The sequence below is a fragment of the Phyllostomus hastatus genome, unplaced genomic scaffold, assembly GCF_019186645.2.
Source record: "Phyllostomus hastatus isolate PE091 unplaced genomic scaffold, TTU_PhHast_1.1 phas_scaffold_216, whole genome shotgun sequence".
Lineage (NCBI taxonomy): Eukaryota > Metazoa > Chordata > Mammalia > Chiroptera > Phyllostomidae > Phyllostomus > Phyllostomus hastatus.
In genome coordinates this window covers 8,733,006-8,755,741 of record NW_025334018.1, presented here as the reverse complement: position 1 = coordinate 8,755,741, position 22,736 = coordinate 8,733,006, and the positions used below count along the sequence as shown (strand labels likewise).

The following is a 22,736-nucleotide window of genomic DNA, read 5'->3' as shown; positions in this document are numbered from 1 at the left end:
ACAAATGATCATAAGGTAATGGGGTTAACTATCACAAGAGAGCTGAATAACAGAATAAAGCAAGTAACTAAGACACTAGATGCCAAAAAGGGACTGAATAAGATTTCAGTGGCCAATTTTGAGTTTCTTCCCTTGTTATCTCCAGCTGTGTTTCATTCTTAAAAGGAGAATGAATCACATGATTTGAGATGGGTTTTTTTCCCAGGTACAAAAGCTAAGTTAACAGTACATAATCGTTTACTTAGTACATAATCAGTTACATAAAAAATTTCATTTCCAATGTTATCTTTATTCCAATGCAAACAACCTATTGTTAAGCCTCACTGTCACCACAGCTTAAAATATTTTCACTTCAGTGAAGAAAAGTCTTTCTGACTTGGAAAAATTCTTGTTTATGACATTAAAGTGCCTAGATCCTGGTCAGAATATAGTTGATGGGAACAAATGTCATTATTATCTTTATGGTATTTGCTTAAATATCCAGAGAAAAAACAAAATGTGTTGAATAAACTCCCATAAAAGTATTAAAGAAGATAAAATTCATATTATCAAATCTTATTTTCCATGATACAAACAGAATGAATACATGTTCTTATCAAAAATTTTCAATTGAGGCAGAAGAGGAAAAAAGGTCACAGAAAACCTGGAAAAGCTATTTATGAGATTATCTCACAGGCTTCCTCAAACAAACAAAAAATATGGCTAACTACATGGTTGAAAAAAATAAAAGAAAAACTCTTGAGAACTAGCCTATGCTCCCTAGTCTGTTCTCATCCTTATTCTTTTAAACCCATATCATGTCATTCACATACAGCACCTACTCCCCACCTCATCCCTAGGGTATATGTGCATCTTTCTCCAGCACAGTGTCCCTCAGAATTTTTACAATAAAAAAAAAGAATTTCATAGGCTATTAGGCAGAATTACAAAGTTAATATTGGGTGAAAGGACTCTTGCTGGTGGCCCATGAGGAGGTGCCATGTGGTTTTGGATTAAGAACTGTAGATCACAGCAACACATCTGATGGTGCTGGGGACAGTGGAAAACCTGCCCAGTGGAGCACGGATTACCGAGAGGAACCGGGAAAAGTGAGCTGTGGACTTCTTTTCCTTCTGGAGGATGGTACTTCTGATTGGTATGTTCTGAGACTGGCCTGACTGGGCAAGAGGGGGAAGGAAGGACTGTGTGTGTTTGTGGGTATTTTAAAGGGACTCTGAGATTTAATGGTGACATTCCGCCATTACTCTAAATCTGTATGTCTTTTGAATAAATAGTTCCTTTCCTTTTCACAAAAAAGTTAATATCTATTTATTATTCATGTACATTAGGCAGAATTAAAAAGTTAATATCTATTTAGTTTGACTTAAAAACAAAATCATAATCATACTAACATGTTGAGGAGTGATTCTAAGGATTTGCCTTAAACTGAAAAATGTAAGAGAATGCACTCAAGATATATATTAACTAGCCTAGTTAATTAAAACTAGCTAAAGTTATTTCAAAATACTCACTGGAAAGTCCTTTTCATAGTGAAAAAAAAACAATAAGGTATGAGGAGTTCTTATTAGCTATTTATCTGACACCCACATCCTTCCCTCCTCATGCACACAAGAACTACACCAGGGGAGTTAGAAAACCTGTAACATTTCACAGAAGTATTAAAAATAGAATAGTAGAACTGAACCTTGCCCAGTATCCTACTTAGGTAAAATAAAATATATGAAGAAAAGAAAGCACAAAGAAAAACTTACTTGCAGTATCCTGTGCCATTGTGGTAGGTAACACATATTCCTTCATTTACACAGGGCTCATAGCCATCCCGACACTGCAATGCTAAAAATAAAAACAAATGTACGTTAGAAATAATTCCCTAATCATAACCCTCAGACATCAAAGAAATGTTAGCCTCTCTAAGTCAACACTCATTCCTAGATCCAACAAGATCTGGGTTTCCTTTTAGAGTTTTTTCCTTTTTAAAAAAAGATTTTATTTATTTTATTTTTTATTTTGTAAGTATATTTTATTGATTATACTATTACAGTTTTTCCAATTTTTTCTCCCCTTTACCCCCCCCCCCCACTGCCCTGCACCCCCCAGGCTCTCCAGCCTTCTACCCCTTAGTTCATATCCATGGGTTATATATATATATATATGTACATACAATCCTTTCAGAGTTTTAATCCATTTTTTTTCTTTTGGCTTCTCAGGTCATAGAAGCATGGAAGCTCATCCCAAGTATCTCCTCCCACAATAACTGTTTTGTGATCTTGAATGATGCTTTTGATGCTCTGTGCCTTGATCTCCCCAGCTATTACATCTCTATCTCCCAATGATAATAGGGAAATCCAAGCTCTAACACTCATGAAATACCATGAGCACCAATGCATACTAAGGAAGACTTGGGTAGATATTAGATCACCATGATATTAATTAATTACTTAAGGCTTCAGGTGAGGTTTCAGAAAAGGCCACTTAAAGAAGTAATCAAGAACATCAACAATATTCATTCAACAAACTGAGAATGAGATCCTAGTATGTACCAGCATTATACCAGGATCTAGAGGAAAAATGGAACACATAGAGAAATAAATAAAATATAATCTCTAACTTTAAAGGGAAGAGACCATGAATAAAGATTGTAGATGAGGGGGATCAAAGTAAAGAAAATGAAAAAGTTCATTTATACATACAGATAAAATAATTCTCAAATTCTTAAATCCCATTTCTTTATGAGGCAATGAAAAGGCACTTCACCACCCTAATCCCTTCTAAAAACAGACTACTCAGAAATAAACAGCAATAGTAGAAAGTTTCATTGATTTAAGCCAAAAGAGGAGGAAAGCTATCCAAAGTCTGTCACTCACTTGCTATACAATCACAATACCTTGATTGTTTAGCTTTTAGAGTTAGAATTTTCATCACCAAAATGATTATAATTCTAATAACAACTGAAAAGTCAAGACAGAAAGAGACCTAGTCAAATAAACATCAAAATTGAAGTTCATGAACATGTTCTAGAAGATTATTAAGATTTCCATTTCCTAGGATGGTTCACGTATAAAAATACCTGAAAGCAATATTGAGAAGTCTTCACTTTGAGTTTCCTCTAGCCACACCACTCTTTAAATAAACTGCAATATCAGAGGCTCTAGGCCTGCCCCTCCTGGGCATCAAAACCAGTTTCTTTTCACAGCAGGGCCCAGGCACAAGCTGGATGTTAGAAAAAAAACCCTCTGTTAACAATTACTACACAAGAGCCATGTATTTGCCCAGTACTATTATCAAGTGATGGAACTATTTGAGAACATGTTTACAGAAATTTCATCTCTTAAAATAGTAACACTAAAAAACAGTAATAACAACAGCAGCTAACACATAGCACTTACTAACTAAATACCAGGTACTTACTGTCCTCGACTAATTCAATATTCCCAACAACTAAATACCAGGTACTTACTGTCCTCGACTAATTCAATATTCCCAACAACCCTATTGTGACAGTATAAGGACTTAGACCCAGGAATAGAAAATAGCAGAAGACTAGGAAGCTGAGATGAGACCAGATGGCTAGAAGGAACACAGGGATGCCACCACCCCTTCACTCTCTACTCAAAAACAGAGGTAGCTGATTTTATCTCCTTTCTAACTGTCCTGCTTAAACTACTGACCCACATGTGCAGCTGATCAAGGTTTGGCCACTACATGACCTTCCTGGGGTAGCAGTAATGAGCAACACCACCATCTTGCTCACATAGTTCAGGTGTGGAGACAGTTGCCAAGCAACCCAAGGGGCAGAAAGTCACCCTGCCCTGACATGAAAAATTCCACTCTCCAAACCCTTCACATGCCCACCTTTTTGCATGAGCCCGCCTTTTTGTGCAAGCCTACTTTGTCTCCAGCTCACAAATGCAGTCAGCCCCTGTGCCAGTTTAGAGGACTTACTTTCCTCTGTGCTGCCACCCTGTGCCTGAGCATAAGCTTAATAAAATCTGTCTCCAGGGTTTCCTCTTAATTTCTAACTTGCAGAACCCAAGAACTCTGATGCTGGTAAAATTCTGTGGCAATCCGGTGTGACCTCTTGTGTCCCTACAGCATCAGGACAGAGTGGGGAGAAGAGTCATGAATCAGGATTGACAAGTGGTCAAACCTTGAACCTTTGGTTCAGCATCACTGAAATTTGTGAGTCTGTTTCTGATACTCTCAGCCCTCTCCTCTTGCCCAGACATATTTTGTTTCCTGACCAGTCTGTCTTTTCCTCTTATATGATTGTTTTATCTTGGCCTTGAGTCCCTGAAAGTGTGTTTGAGTCCTGTGCAGTTCCTGAGGTTGGGTTGGAGTTGCACTACAGTTATACTGATGAGCAGATTGCTACCTTCTGTCCTGCCCTGAGTGTCTCAGGTTTGCGTTCCGAGGTTGGGTTCATGTTCCAAGATTGGGTTCTAGCCATGCCACAGAAGTCATGCCAGTGGGCAGATGGGTTGCTTCCTTCCTTTGCACCCTCAGTGGCTCAGATCTGAGTCAGTCCCAGGGTTGCGTTCCAGTCCCACCCACTGCAGAAGTTCCATTCTTTTGCGTTCTGTTTCTGTTTTGTGTGTCTGTTTCCACTTGATGAGACTGACTTACTGACAATCCTGGCTACTTGTTGGACTACTCTCTCCAACACTAAAAAAGTAAAGTAAAAATTAATTTTCTTTTACAATGTAGCCTATCCCCAATATTCTCTTGGGGATCAAAAAACAGTGGCGACCATGAAGGGACAGCCTTGAGTGGCCTTTCCACCTGTGGTTCAGTGATCCCTGGCCAGTGACAGTCTCTCCAGGTTCTGTCTGAGCTGCCTTGACTAATTGTTCCAAGGACAGAACTGCAGTGCTCTCCACTGACCAGGTATCGCTGACCAACAGTGCTTTCATTTTACAGTAAGAAAAAAGGTAGTTGATTACTGGAACTATATCTGTTACTTGTCAAGGCTGTGTCTCAATCTAGCCATAGAACCTTGTTTTTAACTGGAATTGGTTTTGAATTTGGTCTAGAGCTGACAAATGAAATCTGAAAGTACTGTAGTTTGGGGCAGGGAAGGCAGAGAATATATGAATGTGTGTTAGTAAGATATGTTGCTTGCTGATGTTGTTTTAAATGACTTGACTTTCTTGGTGACACAGTAAACTCCTTTGCGAAAGCCTTCTAACCCTGTAGAGAGGCACTGCTCTATTTCACCCACCCCTAGAACTATTCCCAGAGGACTGGGGTCTTCACACACTCTTCCTGTGCTTTCATGGTACCTTGTAAAGCAGCTGGCAAAGGTAGTCTGTCCCAGGGCTCACTCATCAGAACTTTATCAGTGCTGGAGAAGAATCCATATGGCAAATGTTCAGAGTTTAACCCACACCTCCCTTGGTTCTAATGGTTAGGATTTGGTGCTCTTAATGTTGCACCCTCAGTTCAGTTTCCAGGCAGAGTTTATTCCGTGACTTGTTTGCTATGACCAACCAGAAAGGTTTCACAGTTTGCCCCCATTGAGAGGATCAAGCACACAGGGGCCTTTTCTTTCCCTCCCCCATCTTTTTCATCTCCAGACACTTGGCAGCCACCATCCTGTGCTCAGGTTCCCTCCCACAGCCATCTTCCTCTAGGAAAATCTGTAAATTCAGACATTCTGAAGCTGCTCTTTTACCTTCTAAGCTCTCTATTTTCTGTTGTTTGTGTTTATTGACAAATCCACCTTAAGGGGTACCCTTGAAGGAGAGGTCCAAGGCCTCTCAGAGAAATAGAATGCATTCTATGATTGGTTATAATTTTTAAATGGCTTTAAAGAAATTCTTACAGCATACAAAAGCTTTGGTCATCCGAGCAAAATCTTAAATTAGTAACAGGCTAACTCAAATACTTTTCAGATCACATGATTTGGGCTGATTTGGGTTGGGTTTGGCTAAGTAGACATATCTTTAAAATCATCAGCATTAAATAATACTTTTATTCTACCTGGGTTTATTAATGAAATAAATTCATGTTATTTCTGTTGCAAAATTGTCAGCAAGGAAAATAACTTGGTGTAATAAAATTTTCATAAGTAATCTAAACTTAGGAGCAAGTAAGATAAGTGTAAAATGGGGTGAAATGTTTCTTTTAGGTTAACTAGCAATAATTAAATCATTTATGTAATTAAATTATTTTATAAATTTCTTTGGTAACTTGAAACTTTAAAGTTTTCTTAGCTAAATTAAATGATGGATATTCATTGAATGTCTAGAACATATCCAATAAGATAAAATAATAAAACATTAATTACTGAAAATGTAGATGAATAGGTTTCTCTACTTTTTGCTTATCATGGAGAAACTAAAGATATTTGAGTACATCAGTAAACATGTCCTGTGCCACATTAAAAAACTGTGTGTGAGAAAATATATTTTTGAGAAAATTATTAAACGTGTTCATAAATATATCAATCTATGAAAGCAATACTAATTGCTTTCTTTTTAGTTGTCACTAGAAACTGAGGTTCCTATGAGCTAAGATTTCTAATTAAGATGGAGAGAAACTGTATGTTTTTAGTAATAAGCATATAGTATGAAAATACATTTTTTTGAAAGAATTAGAAGAACAAGGTTTATCCCAAAATATCGTTGGTTATTCCTGAATGAGTAGAAACAGACAAACTAAGCGGGACTAGGAAAGTTGTAGAAGGTCTGTGCAAAAAGTCTTGAGGAAATTTCATACATGGTTAAGCTAAATAAGATTAAAATTTAATCAAGTAAATGAATCTTTGTATAAAAAATAAGCAAATGTGGAGTGAGAGCTTGGTTCTTTTTCACTCTGTGGAGAACAGATTTGTTCCTGTATTTATTGTTCTATTCCAGATAAGATTATACAAATAAAATCTCTGCCTAGAAAGCACAGATTCTGTTTTATTAAAAGTTCTGTGTTATACTGTTTTAATTATACCCTTGATTACTTAAGAAAATAATCTTCTAAATCCTAAGAACTAAAGTTTTACTAACATGTATCTGATACCTTTTTATTGTCACTTTGGGTGAATAAATAATTAATACTGTTTCATAATGATATATGATCTTTTTGGAAAGTCCATTTGACAAACTTCCCAGGTTCAAATTTTAACAAAAGAACTTTTCCTTAACTTAGAAATGGCTTTGGGTTGTTCCAATAGTACCCTGGAATACCTCAAAAGATTTGTTTTCTTTTCTTATAAGGGAGAGGCTTTGAACTAATTAGGCCTATTTGATATGCTTGAATTGCACAGGAAGCTTTGTTAACTAAGGAAATCGTTGTGTAGTATTTGGGTTATATATGTATATAAATACATGAATATTACATATTGGAGAATTACATAAAAATATGTAGGAGTCTACAAAGTCCTAATACAATACTCATTTGTAATTATCTTAAAATATGTCATAGAAAAGCAAAGTTCTTTGTCAATTGCATTATATTCAGATCTATAACCATGTCATTTTAAGTTTTATCATTTACATACAGTCATTGTTTTACCCTGATGCTTTTTCAAGTATGTTTCATCTTCAGAAAGAACCATGGAAAGGACTCTTATTCTAAAATAAGAGCTTTTCTGGTAATATACTTTCAGATCATACCTTTAAATTGGATGAAGATTTTTCAAGCTCTAAGGAATAACTGGATTCATAAAATACTGACAAAAGATCAAGATAGGCAGGAATTAATTATATGGGACTGAATGAAATGAGGATAATTATTACTTTTATAACTCTTTGTTGGAAATATTGCTGACGTTTTAATCTTTTTGTTTTTCAGATCAAAGAAAACTTGTTTTCTTTTAAACTACCTATAACGTAGAGCAGTTTGGTAAATTGTACCTTTGTAAGCAGTATTGAAATATTTATTTTTTTTCTCCTTACTTGATCACTCCAGAAATCCGGAGACTGCAGGAGTATTACTATTTTCATGGCAATATGGTTGTTCACAAAAATTCAATAGGAAGCTGTTCTCTTTACAACAGGACACAATTGGAAACTCTTGATGTGGCTTTGATTGGAATGTCGTGTTTGAAAGAAATATGCACAGACTCTGGATATCACCAGAAAGCTCTAAGGAATTAAGATTGACTTTAGAGGCTGATAAAAACCCCCTGGAAAAGCAGCCTGGTACCTTGCTTACATGGTTCACAGCAGTCTTTGCAGGTAAAGAACAAAGGTTGCTTTCCTGGGACATGGCAAAAGAACCTCAAGACATTTTTGAAAACCTCAAGAACCTGAGGAATTCACCCAAATCTTTGATATTGCAGGCAAATGCTGATTGCAACTATGTGGCTTGACTTCTTAGCCCTGAAAGGCTTAATTAAAGTTCAATCTGGAGATTTCTTATGAAATTCCAGCAAAGCAGTTTTAATAGAACCTATATGATCAATTACTATTCTTGCTGTACTTATGCAAATAACAGGCCGAATTTATTCAAACTAGACTTATACAATAAATTAGTCTTAAATTGGCTACCTACAATAAAATGAGGGTGATTTTCGAGAGAAAATTGTTTCGAAAGATACCATAATACACAATTGTAGTTATTAGATTCTGGTCCGGTTAATTATCCTTAAAATTTTATTTTTTCACCTGTGGACTTGACTGGATCCTGAGATTTGCTATTGAAAGTGTTTGGCTACAGTCCCCAGAACCATTGTTTCATTCTTCTCCCACCCTTTGCGCCTTGGAATTATTGAGAACTAAAACTTGCCTTGGAATTAAAGACTACAACTAGATGATGTAATGTAAACTTTGGAGAAATCATCACAAAAGGCTACCCAGTTAAAAGGAGTATACCCTGGCAACCTAAATCAAGTCTGGGAAACCATTAAAGATTTATCTGCCCACTTACCTAGATCCTTCCCTTTCTGGGGGCCCTGGTGACCCTTCTACTCCTCCTATTATTTGATCCTTGCCTCTTTAACCTTCTCGTAAAGTTTGTCTCTTCCAGACTACAATAGTCCCACATTAAATTGATAGTTATGCAAGACTTCCAGCCCATCCCAGACAAAAAAGATCCATGTTCTTACTGCTCTTTAGATCAGAGAATGAGAATTTTATTCCTCCCAAGTATAGGGACCATGTTCAGCAGAAAGTAGTTATAGGAGAAGAGACCTCCAATTCTATCCCTTAAGAATAGGAAGGATGGGCCCTGGCCAGATAGCTCAGCTGCTTACAGTGTCATCCTCTCATATGCCAAGGTTGTGGGTTCAATTCCTAGTCAGGGCACATACAAGAATCAACCAGTGAATGCACAAGTAAGTAGAACAACAAATTGATGTTTCTCTCTCTCCCCCGCTTCCCCAACCATTCCTCCCTCACACCTTTCTTTCCTTTCTCTTAAAAAAATAAAAAAATAAACAGGCCCTGGCTGGTGTAGCTCAGTGAATTGAGCGCAGGCCTGTGAACCAAAACATTGCTGGTTTGATTCCCAGTCAGGGCACATTCCTGGGTTGCAGGCCATATTCCCCAGTATGGAGTGTGCTAGAGGCAAGCACACATTGATGTTTCATGCCCTCTCTTTCTCCCTCCCTTCCCCATCTCTCTAAAATAAATAAATAAAATCTTTAAAAACTTAACAAAAATCAAAACAAAAAGAATAGGAAGGATAAAATCTCTGGGGGGTGGGGGATGAAACAGCATAGGGACTTGGGCCAAGGAATAGAAAATAGCAGATGACCAGGAAGCTGAGATGAGACCAGGTGGCTAGAAGGAACACAGGGATGCCACCACCCCTTCACTCTCTACTCAAAAACACAGAGGTAGCTGATTTTATCACCCTCCTAACTGCCTGCTTAGACTGCTGACCCACAAGCACAGCTGATCAAGATTTGGCCACTATTCAACCTTCCTGGGGTGGCGGTAATGAGCAATACCACCATCTTGCCCCCACAGCACAGGTGGGATGTAGGTGCCAGCAACCCAACAGGAGGAAGAAGCAACCCCACCCTGACACAGAAAATTCCACTCTCCAAAACCTTCACAAGTCTGCCTTTTTCAAAAGCTCGCCTTTTTACGCAAGCCCGCTTTGTCCTCAGCTTATAAAAGCAGCCAAGCAGAGCCAGCCCCTGAGCCAATTAAAAGGACTTCCTTTCCTCTATGCTGTTGCCCTTGTGCTCGAGCATAAGCTTAATAAAATCTATCTGGAAATTTCTCTGGTTTGCTTTCAATTTCTATCTTGGGGAACCCAAGAATCCTAATGCCAGTAACATTATTCAGTAGTTAATTTCATTATGCCCATTCCACAGAAAGGATAAGTGACCTGCCTATTATCACACCAGTGAATTAAAGAGACAGAATTTGAGCCCTGGCCTGGTGGCTCAGTTGGTTGGTAGCATCATCCTGATGTGCCAAGGTTGCAGGTTCAGTCCCTGGTTGGGGCACATGCAGGAAGAAATCAATGAAGGTATGGATAAAGTGGAACAACCAATCAATGTTTCTCTCTCTCAAATCAACTTTTTTAAAAAAGAGCCAGAATTTGAACCTAGGAACTCTGGGTTCCATGACAGTCTGTATCCTTAATTACAATGATCCACTGCTTCCCACTAACCGACATTTTTATTTTCAGGATGGACAGGAAAGGCATTATTATAACAATTGACTAGAAAGTGAAGTCCAGGAAGGTTCAGTGACCTCCTAAGGGCACCACACCACTAGTTTTGGCAGTGCCAGGTCTGGGACCCAGGTCTATTATTTAGTCCAGCCCCTACTCCATGACTGCTGTTAAGATCACACAAGCAGTCACTAGGCTGCAGCCTGAACAGACAGATTCAGGAAAATGGTCATCTTGTTGTCTATATCCCACTTCCCTGTAGGGCTCAAATGCTCCCTCTTCCCACACTGATAAGCCCAATGCAACAACTATAATTAAAACAGTTAATGTCAGGTTATTTCCTCCATACCAAAGTTCTCAAACTGGTTTTTTTTTTTTCATTCTCTTTGGACACTTTTATTAGTTTCAATGAGAACTTCCTGACTTTTTACTATTTGCTTTTTTTTTTCTTTAAATAAAAAAAGCCTCTCAGTAGGAAAGAAATGTCCCACAGGCAGAGAGCAAACTGCAGCTTTGTCCTGCAGGAATCCTGCTGCAGTGGAGGAATCCTGGTGCAATGGAGGGAGTCAGGAGACCTGAAATCCTGCCTCTACCTCTCACTAGTTGTGCTCTTACTACATGTAAAGCACAACCTCATGCAGGCTCATTTCCCTATCTGTAAACCAAACTAGGGTGAACTAAATACCCCCCCAGGTCCCATGTGATCTAGCAGTGACACCTCCCTCAATAAGAGTATATGCATGGCATGCCTGGAACCTGGAGAAATCTATCCAGAAGAACATAAGGACCCAGTGGCTCAGATAGCCATAGGTGAAAAAAAATCTCAGTCTGTTCCTATTAGGCGTCCTTGCAAATCAATACCATGACAGGTTCAGAGAAATACAAACAACACAAAGTCAATATGTGACAATCAATCTACCAAATAACAAATAACTTTACATCCTACCTTTAGTAAACCAATCAAATTCAGTGACCAAAAAGGAGGTGGGCTTACAGGGCTAATAATTAATGTCAATTGGCTAATCTGTAGGGTCATGCAACCTTGAACCTTTAACACTTACTAAGCCACAGTTCTCAAACTTTAGTTTGCAGCAGAATCATCTGGAGGGTTTTCCATGCCCCATCCCCACAGACTCTGATTCAGAGGGTCTAGAGGGGGCCTGAGAATCTGCATTCCTAACAAGTTCACAGGTGATGCTGTTGCTACTTGTCTGAGGAACACTTTGAGAGCAACAACTGTACTAAGGCATGTGTCCACTTTAAGGACTCTCCTAAAATTATAAAATCCACAGGAGGTCTTACATAATCTGTATGATAACATTGCCTGAATAAACTAAAAAATAAATTTGAGACTTACGACTTTTGCCTGAGGACTATTTTCTAAATGAATATTGTACTTATTTGCTATAACCATGAAAGTGACTGGAAAAGACCTCATTTCAAAATTCAACTTAGTTTTTTCCCATTGTAAAACATATAAATTTAACAATGAAATTGAAAGCAGCTATATCTTTGTAGGGCCAAAAAAAAAAAAAGCTCAGTCATGTCATAGTTGGAGAACTGATGCTTAAATTGATGTTCTAATAGACTCGGAGAAACTAGTTATTCACAAAAAGAGTAACTTTTCCCCAGATTTTCATCTTAAGCCACAAATGATGGTCACTCAATAAATACTGGCTGAAACCAATCTTCATACAGTGTGTGTGCATGTGTGTGTCTATTTTCATATACACACCTCCTCCCCCACAAGAGGCAAAATCAAGGAGCAGATATCAATCTCATCACTCCATCACAGGGTAATGTGACATAAAATCTAGAATCCAATTTCCAATTTTCACACATTTTCTGTGTAGCATATAGGGAACTAATCTCATATTCAGAACATACAGAGCATCTACCATGTGAGGGGCAGGCCTCGATGTCAGGATACCATGGCTAACAAAATAAAAGTCCCTTTATTAGGGAAAGACAGCTAACAAGTAAGTAAATAAACAAAATCATTCCAGACAGTGGTTAAGTGATAGATTCTGTTGAAAACAGAATCCAGTTATGGGATACAAAGTAATCACAAAGGCTGTGTGAGGAGGTATCTTCATGCTAAGATTTAAATGAACAAGAGTCATGAAAATATGGGGAAAGAGTAACCCCAGGAAGAGGAAACAGTAAGTATATAGCCCCAAGATAGGAGGAGTTTAATATTCCAGATTCACATGGGTACAGATTATTAAGCAAGGAGGAGAGTAACTGGAGACAGGCCAGGGAGGCAAGCAGAGAGGATCATAGGTTTTGCTCTAAGTTGAGGGTAAACAAATGGGCTGCTTTAAGCAAGGAAAAGGACAATCAGATGTAGGTTTGAAAAAAAGATTGTACAAAGTTCCAGTTATCAATGTTTTTTTCCTTTCTTATGTGAGCTTATTTAAGTCATCTCTTTTTAGACTTAGGCTAAAGACATCCACTTCCCCCAAAATAGTAAAGATTTTATTCTAATTGCATCTAACCTCCCAGAAGCACCACTTGCAACGTGTCACTCCACCACTCTCTGATCCAGTGATTTTCAACCTTTTTCATCCCATGGCACACATAAACTAATTACTAAAATTCTGCAGCACACCAAAAAATATATTTTTTGCCGATCTGACCAAAGAAGTATTATTTTGATTCATTCACACTGGATGGCTATAGTTGTGTTGGCTGTTGTCGTTTTTTTATTTGACAATCTAAGGGAAAAGAGGTCAGTGTCCCTGACTAAATAGTCAGGTATTGCATGTTTTAAAAATTCTTGCAGCACAGTTTGAAAATTGCTGCTCTGATCTACAATGACTTTCAGCTCCAAATTCTCAGAACTTAGTTAAGGCATATGTCCACTCCTCAAGCTCAGTTTGGCTTAAGGAGAACCAGCTGAGAAGTCTATGCAATACCTTTGTACAGAGTGCCAAACTTGATATTTTTCTTCCAGAGACAAGCCATTTCTTACTTCTAGTCTAAGTCCTCATGCTCACCTACAAGATGGTAGCCTCCCTTTCTGGTCCAGTACGACTCCCACCACTCTGAATATAGCCTCTTGCTTGAACAGCTCACTACTGAACTCATTTCCATGCCTCCACTTGTATCTCAGCTTCCTCTGATTGCTACTTCCCCTTTATTATCTAAAGTCTACTCAATCCTCTGAGGCCCAGCTCACCCCTGCCTCACCCACACAGCCTGTTCTTGACAGTTCTGGTCTTCATAAGCCAACCTCGACTCTTTTAACATGCGTAACTTAGCATTTAATTCTATACAGTCTTCTAACTCACTCTGCTTTTTCACTTTTAAGGACTTAGAGGATAGAGAACAATTCTTCTTTTCTGTAGATTTGGGGCAATGTGGTTTAGTGGCTGAAAGCACAGATGCTGAAATCGGGATCTGGATTTGAATTCTAGCTCCACCACTTGCTACCATCTACCTCTGGATCCTCTTTGTGCTTTAATTTCTTCGTCTCTAATCTTTCAAAGAGCTCTGCTAAGAAGTAACTGAATTAATAAATTACAGAGTGTAAAACAATGCATAGTAGAAGCTCAAAAAAGGCTAGCTCACATAACAGGTACTTCAATTCTTGGTTGCATGATAAATGGTGTCTTTAGAAAAACCTATTATATCAATCAAACCCCAGTTTAAGCAAACTGAGAAATCTACAAAAACAGAAGAGCCCTAGGCAATTTAGGATGTGATATTAATAAGTGGAATAAATTCTTCCAGTTGTTATCAGTAGCAGTCTGATAAAAGACATGCTGAAGTACTACAAAAAAAAAAAACCCACAAAAAACAGAGGTCACCACTCTTTTTTAAAAATAAAAAGATATACATGCATAGCACTGCAGGCATAAGAAGTGATTTGCTAAAAGTAAAATAAGTGCAGCTGTAATAGCATAATCAATAAAATATTTTTAAAAGGTAAAATAAGTAATATATGAGCAAGAATGTCATTCAATTTTAATACAGTTCTCTTAACAGTTGTTGAACAACTACTGTGAGCATTACCATCTCCCTACTAGGAACTGCACAAAAATTAAACAGGAATAAAGCAATTCTTATCCTCATGGTCTTTACAATCTAATGGAAGGAAGTTAGAGGTGGGTACAGAGGGACTGTGACCTACCCAAAAGACTCCAGTATGAAAATAAAAATAGCTTTTATTATATAGTAGCCTCTCTTAATATCAATCTCAGAATAACTCCAAAAAGAACCACTAAGTATAACTCAGTCCAGACAGGGTTCTAGTATTTATTCAAATTCATAGGCCTTGATTGTATATACAGACAAGACCCTCCACAAGCAAAATGATTACAGCTTATTTTATTGCAGTGGTCTGGAACCAAACCCACACTATCTCTGAGGTTTGCCTGGAAACACAATTGCAAACAACAGAATAAGCTGTCGCTGATTTTAACCAGTTCCAGTGCCTAAGGAATTTGCTCATTTAGGAATAGGCCCAAGGTGTCCAAACTTGATGGAATCATCCCTGAAATTTTCTCTAGGCATTTACCTAGGTTTTCCAGAGCTTTTCAGTATCATGCCAGGTACACATCACTGGTTTAAAAGCCTCCTTTTGTTTTAGGAATCTCTAACATGAGTAAGTCTGCACCCCAGCAGGTGTAATCTGAGCAGCCTTCAATGTGTTTCACTTGTATTAACATGTAATCATGTTAAATTGGCATTACTTGCTGCTCTGTAGCCTCTTCAAATAAGCCGGTCTGTTGTCTAGCTCACATGATTTTTTTCATACCCTGCTCCCTCTGTCTGCAGTATGGTATCTGTCTGTGCTTATATCCACTGCTCACTCAAAAGATATGTTAATGCCTTGAATGGTTGGGCTTCCTAAAATACGTGAAGAGGAGGTATACAGGGCCCTTTTAATTTTCTTTTCAAGTTCATGCAAATTTCAAGTAGCAGCATTTGAGAAAGATGAAGTCTGAGTTTACATCCTAGGACTTTGGCTGTGGCTGGCTGCTGTTCCTTCAGGCACATGGTGTCTGGAAGAAGCTCAGTAAAATGAACAAAGCACAGTTCTCTAAAATGACTGCTTTCATTATTACCAAAAATAGGAGAATTAAGGGCAGACAGGGAGACATCAGGGATTTGCAATAATTCTTCTATCACCCTGCAATTTCAAATAACAAAGTTTTCATTAAATTTTTTTATTCCTTTTTTGGGGATCAAGCCATGAAAAAAAAAATCCAAACAAACAGAAGAAGTGCAGAAGCTTCAAATCCCAAGTGGTACATTTAAATAAAAACAAAGTGGAGAAACATCTGTCTTCCTCTTGAATTTCATCTTGATTAAAAGGCAAATAAATGCAACAAGGGAGATAGTAATTTTATTTTTTTGATAATGTTCCAAGGACTTCTATGCCCTGTACAGATATCATCTAAAAGAAAATGTGTTTCCTGCTGGAGAGATGCTGATACCAAACCTAAGATTATTAAGGCTTAGCCTATAGGGTTAAGCTTAGCCTTATGGCAAAATATTATCAAAACTACTTTTCAAAAACAGGTATGCCTTGATTTAAGAAAGTGTAACCAACAAAAAGTGTAGTTATGAATAGCATGAGTATTTTTGACATTACTAATAGAATTTTTGTTTTATATTCATCCCAATGAATTTCTCCCATTGAGCTGATGAAATCTAGAATAATCTTTGATTTAAAAAATTCCAATTTTGTCCTATTTTATCATACTGAAACAAAATCCATCAATATTTGCTGTGCTATATTGACATACAAAGTCTGTCCAGAAGGTATTCAGCCCTGTAATATGAAAGAGAAATATTTATTGAAGAAGATACAAGATACAAGAAACACTGTACATAGGACAAAGACACTTCAGTCCCATGCAAAGCCAGCATCTGGAGATCTCACACAGTTCTCCCATTTTCCATCAGCTGCCTGGTCATATTTCCTGAATATCATCCATGGTCTGAAATCTCTTCCTTTCAAAGGTGATTTTAGTTTTGGGAAAAGCAAGAAGTTGCTGACTGACAAATCTGGGCTGTTAGTAAGGCTAAGTCACCTGTGTGATTTGATGCTTCACCATAAAACTCTTCATAAGGCCCTGGCTGGTGTAGCTCAGCAGATTGGGAGCACAGGCTGTGAACCAAAGGGTCGCTAGTTCGGTTCCCAGTCAGGGCACATGCCTGGATTGCAGGTCAGGTTCCCAGTGGGGGGCCATGTGAGAGGCAACCACACATTGATGTTTCTCTTCCTCTCTTTCTCCCTCCCTTCCCCTCTTTCTAAAAATAAATAAATAAAATCTTTAAAAAAAAAACTCTTCATAAGACATAATACATGTTATAGGCATGTTGTTTTGATGAAGCTGCCAATTACCAGTTGCCCATAGCTGTGGCCTTCTGAATCATCTGAATAGTTTCCATGGAGGAATATTTGAGCTTAACGCAAAATCTGATGCAGATCCATTCTCTACTTGCTCATTTTGAATGCCATGACCACACAATACACATGCTCACTCAATAGCATCTACCGCCCCCACTGACTAGTACAGTGAAGTCATCACTATTTACATGTGTGCATTCCAGTCAACTCTTCTTGGCTGCCAGGTTACATCAACGTCGTGCAAATCGTACTAATTATATTAACAATGGCTGGACTTTTTCCGGACAGATCTCGTTTACCATAGATTGTTTTTTCCTTTTTCTTTTATTTTTTTGTCTTTTTAAAGACTGCAGAAAATTTTAATTTATTTGTGAGCCAGATTTTAATGTCTCAGTTTGGGGAATGAAAATGGATTTAGTTCTTCCACATGAAATGCAAGTTTGAAAAATCCACATATACTTACAAATCAGATATGGCCTATTTGTTAATGATCACCTCTACATACATGTACATTCTTCCACCTGGAAAATACTGCCCATCTCTTTCTTCTAGCTCCATCTTGCTAACTTCTACTTATATTTCAAACCATAGATAAAGTGCATAGATGCAAATTTTCTGGACTTCAACAAGATATAAAGTTGAGAGTGGAACTACACCTTTCTAATCTTCACAAAATTAAAACATTAAAATTTTGGAAGTTCCTGCCTTAAAATTTTCATAAGTGAAGACACACACTTTCCTACTCTTCTCCATGAATCTTAGGCCATGTGTATTGTGTTAAGAATTGATTAAAATTGGTTGAATGGAAGCTAAAATAATTTATATCTAAACTGCAAATGCAGAAAACATAGCAATAAAAATTCCAACTGAATAGTACTCTAAGATGGTATGTTTTCTCCCCATGAGTAGATTCACCGATACACTTCCACAGAACATGAACCAATCTGATCGAAAATGGCCCCAATGGATTTCTTCACTCTAAGTATCTAATCCTTTTTGTAAATGACACTGACCAAAATAATTATAGGGCTTACATGTCCAAAAAGTTCAGGGTCTCGGTGTAACAAAACTCAACAGAAGGAAAGAAGCTATATCATATCTATATGCTAAGTTATTCTGTACACAAAGAGCTATATATATATTTGTGCACTGCTTAGTGATCAGAAAAGGCCAATCCTAGGTGTTATTCCATTGTTTTATCTTATATCTATTATCTGTTCTGTTTTATAATCTATATCTATTCTGTTATCAGAGACACATTCTGCCTATCACCAATTTCCTGTGCTTTTAGTATGCTCCCTTTTTAAAGCTTTTAAAAGACTGTTTTGTTAAATACAGCTTCATTTTTTAAAGCCCTTAATTTTAAATATATGCTTTTAAGTACCCATGCTGGAAAAGAATTTTATAAATACATATAATCTTCTTGCTACCCACTCAAAAGAAACAAAGTTGTCTTTTAGCTTAAGTTGTTTAGAATGCTTTTTAAATGGAAGACAATTTCTATTGTTTATTAATTTGGAATAGACCCCCAAAAGAAAGAATAAGTTTCAAAATTATGTTAAAAATGAAAAATGGGAAAACCTAAGATTGTTATATGTTATTATATAAAATCATGGAGACTTCCCAAAACCAAATGGGGGAAATCCAGAGAACAGACTCAGATTTCCCCACAGGCATTCTTCCCCACAGCCTTTTTAAAAAACCCTTGGTTGGTAGCAATGAAGGCTCCTCACAAGAACTTAACCAACCAAACACCATAATCAATGCACTGTACTAATGGTTGACAGGAGTCTGAGTCCTACATAAAGTCCTACCACATGTATAGCTGTTTTGAAATCATGGTTTGCAGAAGATAAGGTCCTAACATTTGGGTTATTTCTATTATTACGAGTCACAGAGGTTCTATACCTTCAGTCAAAAACAAACCCTATTCACCTGTTGACAATATTCAACTCCAAATTCCTGCATGCATGTCTGAGAATTGTCCGAACTGAAGAGCTCAACAGGTCGTATAAATCCTGGGCTCATACCCAGAATGCTCCAGATGAGTATAGAAACCAGCACCGCAAAGAACATATCTAAATCTGGAAAAGGTCAATGCATACTTTTCCCATTTCCAGAGAACATGCCTCAGGCAAGAACCTTGACATAAGAAAGTATCAAATCTTTATTATATACTGAGTGGGGAAAAAAACATGAGCATCAAACTTCTATTTTTATTTAGTTTTGTTTTAATTGCTCTCTTCTTTTGTTTCTTCAAACACAAATCAATGCCAACTCACACCAACATAATTTGGGCCACCATGGCCAACAGAAAAAAGTAATGCACACTTAAAGATAATTGATAAAATGCTCATAATTTCAATGTTCGATTCATTCCTCTTAAATACCCAGCCCTCCAATACCATGAACCTTTCAACTACTCATATTCTTTCTTTACTCTGAGGGTAAGCAAGAATTTATCTCCAAAACTACTTAGATTTCTGTAGAGCTGTAACAGTTTTAAAAAAACAGCCCAGCACACTAACAGTCAACTATCTAGTTTGCAAATGCTCCTGTTAATTCTTACTCAGTTGTTGTTGGATGAGCAAAGAAAGGCAGCAAAGGCAAAAAAAATTGTGTATACCAATAAATGACCATATGGAAACTTAAGTTTTCCATGTTTGTGTCTTCAAACATGGGAGATCTAGGTTTCTCCATTTGTAACAACACCTGATTTGGAAAACCGAAAATCACATTGCCTTTGACACAGGTTGTGGGGATTTTTGATTTTGGGGTTTTTGAGGGAGAGGGGCAGATGTGGTTCTAAAGAAGCCAAAAGACTTTTCTGGTTCCAGCTTCAGTCTAGAGTTCTCAGAAAGAGCAAGAGAAATGACCTAAACTCCAATATATTAAAACTTGGGAGGGTAAATCCTGTAAGAGGAGTTGACTTTCTGGAGCCCAGTGCTTCCCCAACTGTCATAAATAAGTCATAAATTCCTAGAGGAATTAAAAAAAATAAAAGGCAGATGCCCTGGCCCACAACCCATTTCATGTGCTTTATTGCCACTCCTTTTGCCTGGCAGCCCAAGGGAGTTCCAGCAAAAGACAGATCTGGACTGCACAGCACCTCCACAATGCCTGCTCCACCTCGCTTCAACCCACCATGAAGCCAGGCATAGAGTAATGCTTGCAAAATGTTTGTCAAGCCAAACTGTTGAAGGAACAGGCTAGTAGTTTTCTATCTCCCTCCAAGAGAACATAAACAATCCTTCATTTCCCACAAAAGAAAACGAAAATAAAATCTGCAAAATGATAGTTTATTCTAGCTTTCTAAGATCACAATGACCTGGCAGAGGAGATCATTTAATCTCTTCTTTTTTATCACTCTTAAAATTCTCTCCTCAACAAAAATTCATTTCACTCTGGGGACATGGGAGTGACACTCATGTTAAACAAGAGGGATTTACAAAGGGAGTTTTACCAGTTATACCACTCAGGCCCAGTGGGAATGTCCTTCTCACCCGTCACCACATCACATTAACAGGATTAAGTCCTTTGGAAAACTAGTATTAAAGCAAGTAACCCTCAGTGCAAGCAAAGGGACAAAGGATTTAGTGAATGTGGTTATTAGTGCAGTGCTAGTGATTAAATAACATTTCTCCTCCTCCCTACCAAAGCACACATTACCTCATTGAAAATGTTAAAGCCAAGGCATTGTAATCACTTTGGCTACAGGCCTAAGTATAAGTTACCACAGAAAGTGTCGAATACTCTAAGTTTTATATTAAAAATGTCAAGTGAACCACATATACTCCCCCTCAATGCCATCTGGCTTTAGAACGAGAAGACAACTTGATAAATCTGAGCACAGTGAACTTCTCTTTCTCCACAGAAAATAACCCAAACCAGCATCCTTACAAAGACACAACATCTTACCCTCAAGGAACAACTCTAGTGATGTGAAATTCGGTAATTAGTCAGTCATTTCCTAAATTAGTTGGCTGGTCAGTGTCCTTTCAGTAAAATAAGAGTGACAAGCACCTACCCTACCTAAAGATAGAGCTGGTGTTGACTTGGTAAAATGTATTTAGGATTAACATCCCAGCTTCTAATGGACAGGAGTTTTCAGGGGATCTTCATCTGTGTTCCCCACTCAAACTTACAAGCACTCTAAGGCCAGGTAACACTTTAGCCAAACAAATCAGAAAGTTGGCTCACAACACGTGATTTCTCAGCCATGAGAAGGCTGAATGGACCCACATCAACTGGCCAAAGACAATGCTATGATCAAAGTGCCTTCATAATTTACAGACATTTTCACAGAATCTCATCTAATCCCCATGACAGTCATGTAGGTGCCATCTTACAGAAGAGGAAGCTACAACTCAAAGAAAAAAGGACTTGCCCAAAGGCATTCAAGTCAAGATGGCCAAACAAGGACTAAAGCACAAATCTTTTACCCACTAGTACAGCATCCTTTCACTTAATAATCTGTTGAGATGCAGTTAGAAAAACCTAATATCAACCCAAACTTTCAAACCTCCATAATATGCATTTGTGACTATAACATTCTCATGTAGATAAGCACCCACATACTAGCTATGTACATAAAAAACATTTATGCCAAAGATCAGCTAATGACCCATGCTTGTTAAAAACAAACCCGAGACAAGAGTTCCTAGGATGACAGGGGCCACCAATGCTGCATTTCAGGACCATGCTTCACAAACATGCCCTAATAAGAAATGACATCCATTCTTTAGTATCAGTCCTACCTCTAAAACAAAAGAACTCCACTTTTGAAAACTTGCCAACTCTCGGATTCAAACTACTGCTATGTATTATTTCTCTTGAAAAACACAAAAACAAACTGTGAGGTAAAAGAATGGGTGAAACTGTATATAGAATGCGTTCTTTGTAAAACTGTAACTAGATACCATTTCTTCTCAGTAATAGAATAGCATCACAGAAGCAAAGGAAATTATGGAACCAGAGCATGAGAATGATCACAACTTATCTTGACAAGATTTTACCCTTAAGAATGCTGATCTTATTAAAGGTAAGCAAGAGCATCACTATTTAATAAAGCTACCCATAATTTAATTGATCAGAAACAAACCCCTTCAAAGAACATATCTGCAGTCAAGCTGGTGAAAACTGAACCACTAAACAGGAAAAGTGTGGCTTGCTACTCAGAGAAGGAGGGTAATAACTAATGTGGTAAACCAAAAATGCTATAAAGAGATAGAATATTTTCTTCATCTGGTCTGCTTCTCCCCAATTAAAGGAATCAACTGAGAGGGGAAAAAAGACAAAAACTCACCTTCCCAAACCAAGAAATAAACTATCCAGACACATACCCTTAATAATATTGGCTCCTTGAGGAAATCTCAGATAGCTCACAGCATTATTTTTCCACAAGACTCTCGTCTTCCAAAGTCAAAGGATAAATTTCATCACTACAGTTTGGTATACCGTTTGAAAAAATACTACCTTACTTCATGTCCACACCATTAAAAAACTGTAGAAAATGATGACATGATAAAATAGACTACTTTTCTGTTTCCTTAAGACATTTTTAAAGGATATTCGATGCTGTATACCAACCCTGGTCCATGAATTGGTAAATGAACTCAAAGTAAAGTTTTAAACTACAAGTAATCTATAATAAATAAAATGCTAATTCAGGAAATCTGATGATAGAAATCTAAAGAGAAAATGAATTTTTTAAGTCTCACACAAAAAGAAAACTAAATAGCTATAATTAAGATAGAAAGGAAATGGGCAACTTCTTTTTTTGCATCTAAGCCCCACTTCTGAAACAACA

At 37.5% G+C, this 22,736-nt stretch overlaps 1 protein-coding gene across 1 annotated transcript in view; it reads right to left on the bottom strand.

The window, feature by feature from the left end:
* NOTCH2 (notch receptor 2) overlaps positions 1 to 22,736 on the bottom strand; it is a 158,954-nt gene that overhangs the window by 112,679 nt on the left and 23,539 nt on the right. The window contains exon 2 of the mRNA XM_045817339.1: positions 1,752 to 1,833. Coding sequence (XP_045673295.1) covers positions 1,752 to 1,833 — 82 coding nt within the window. The remainder of the gene's footprint in view (positions 1 to 1,751; positions 1,834 to 22,736) is intronic.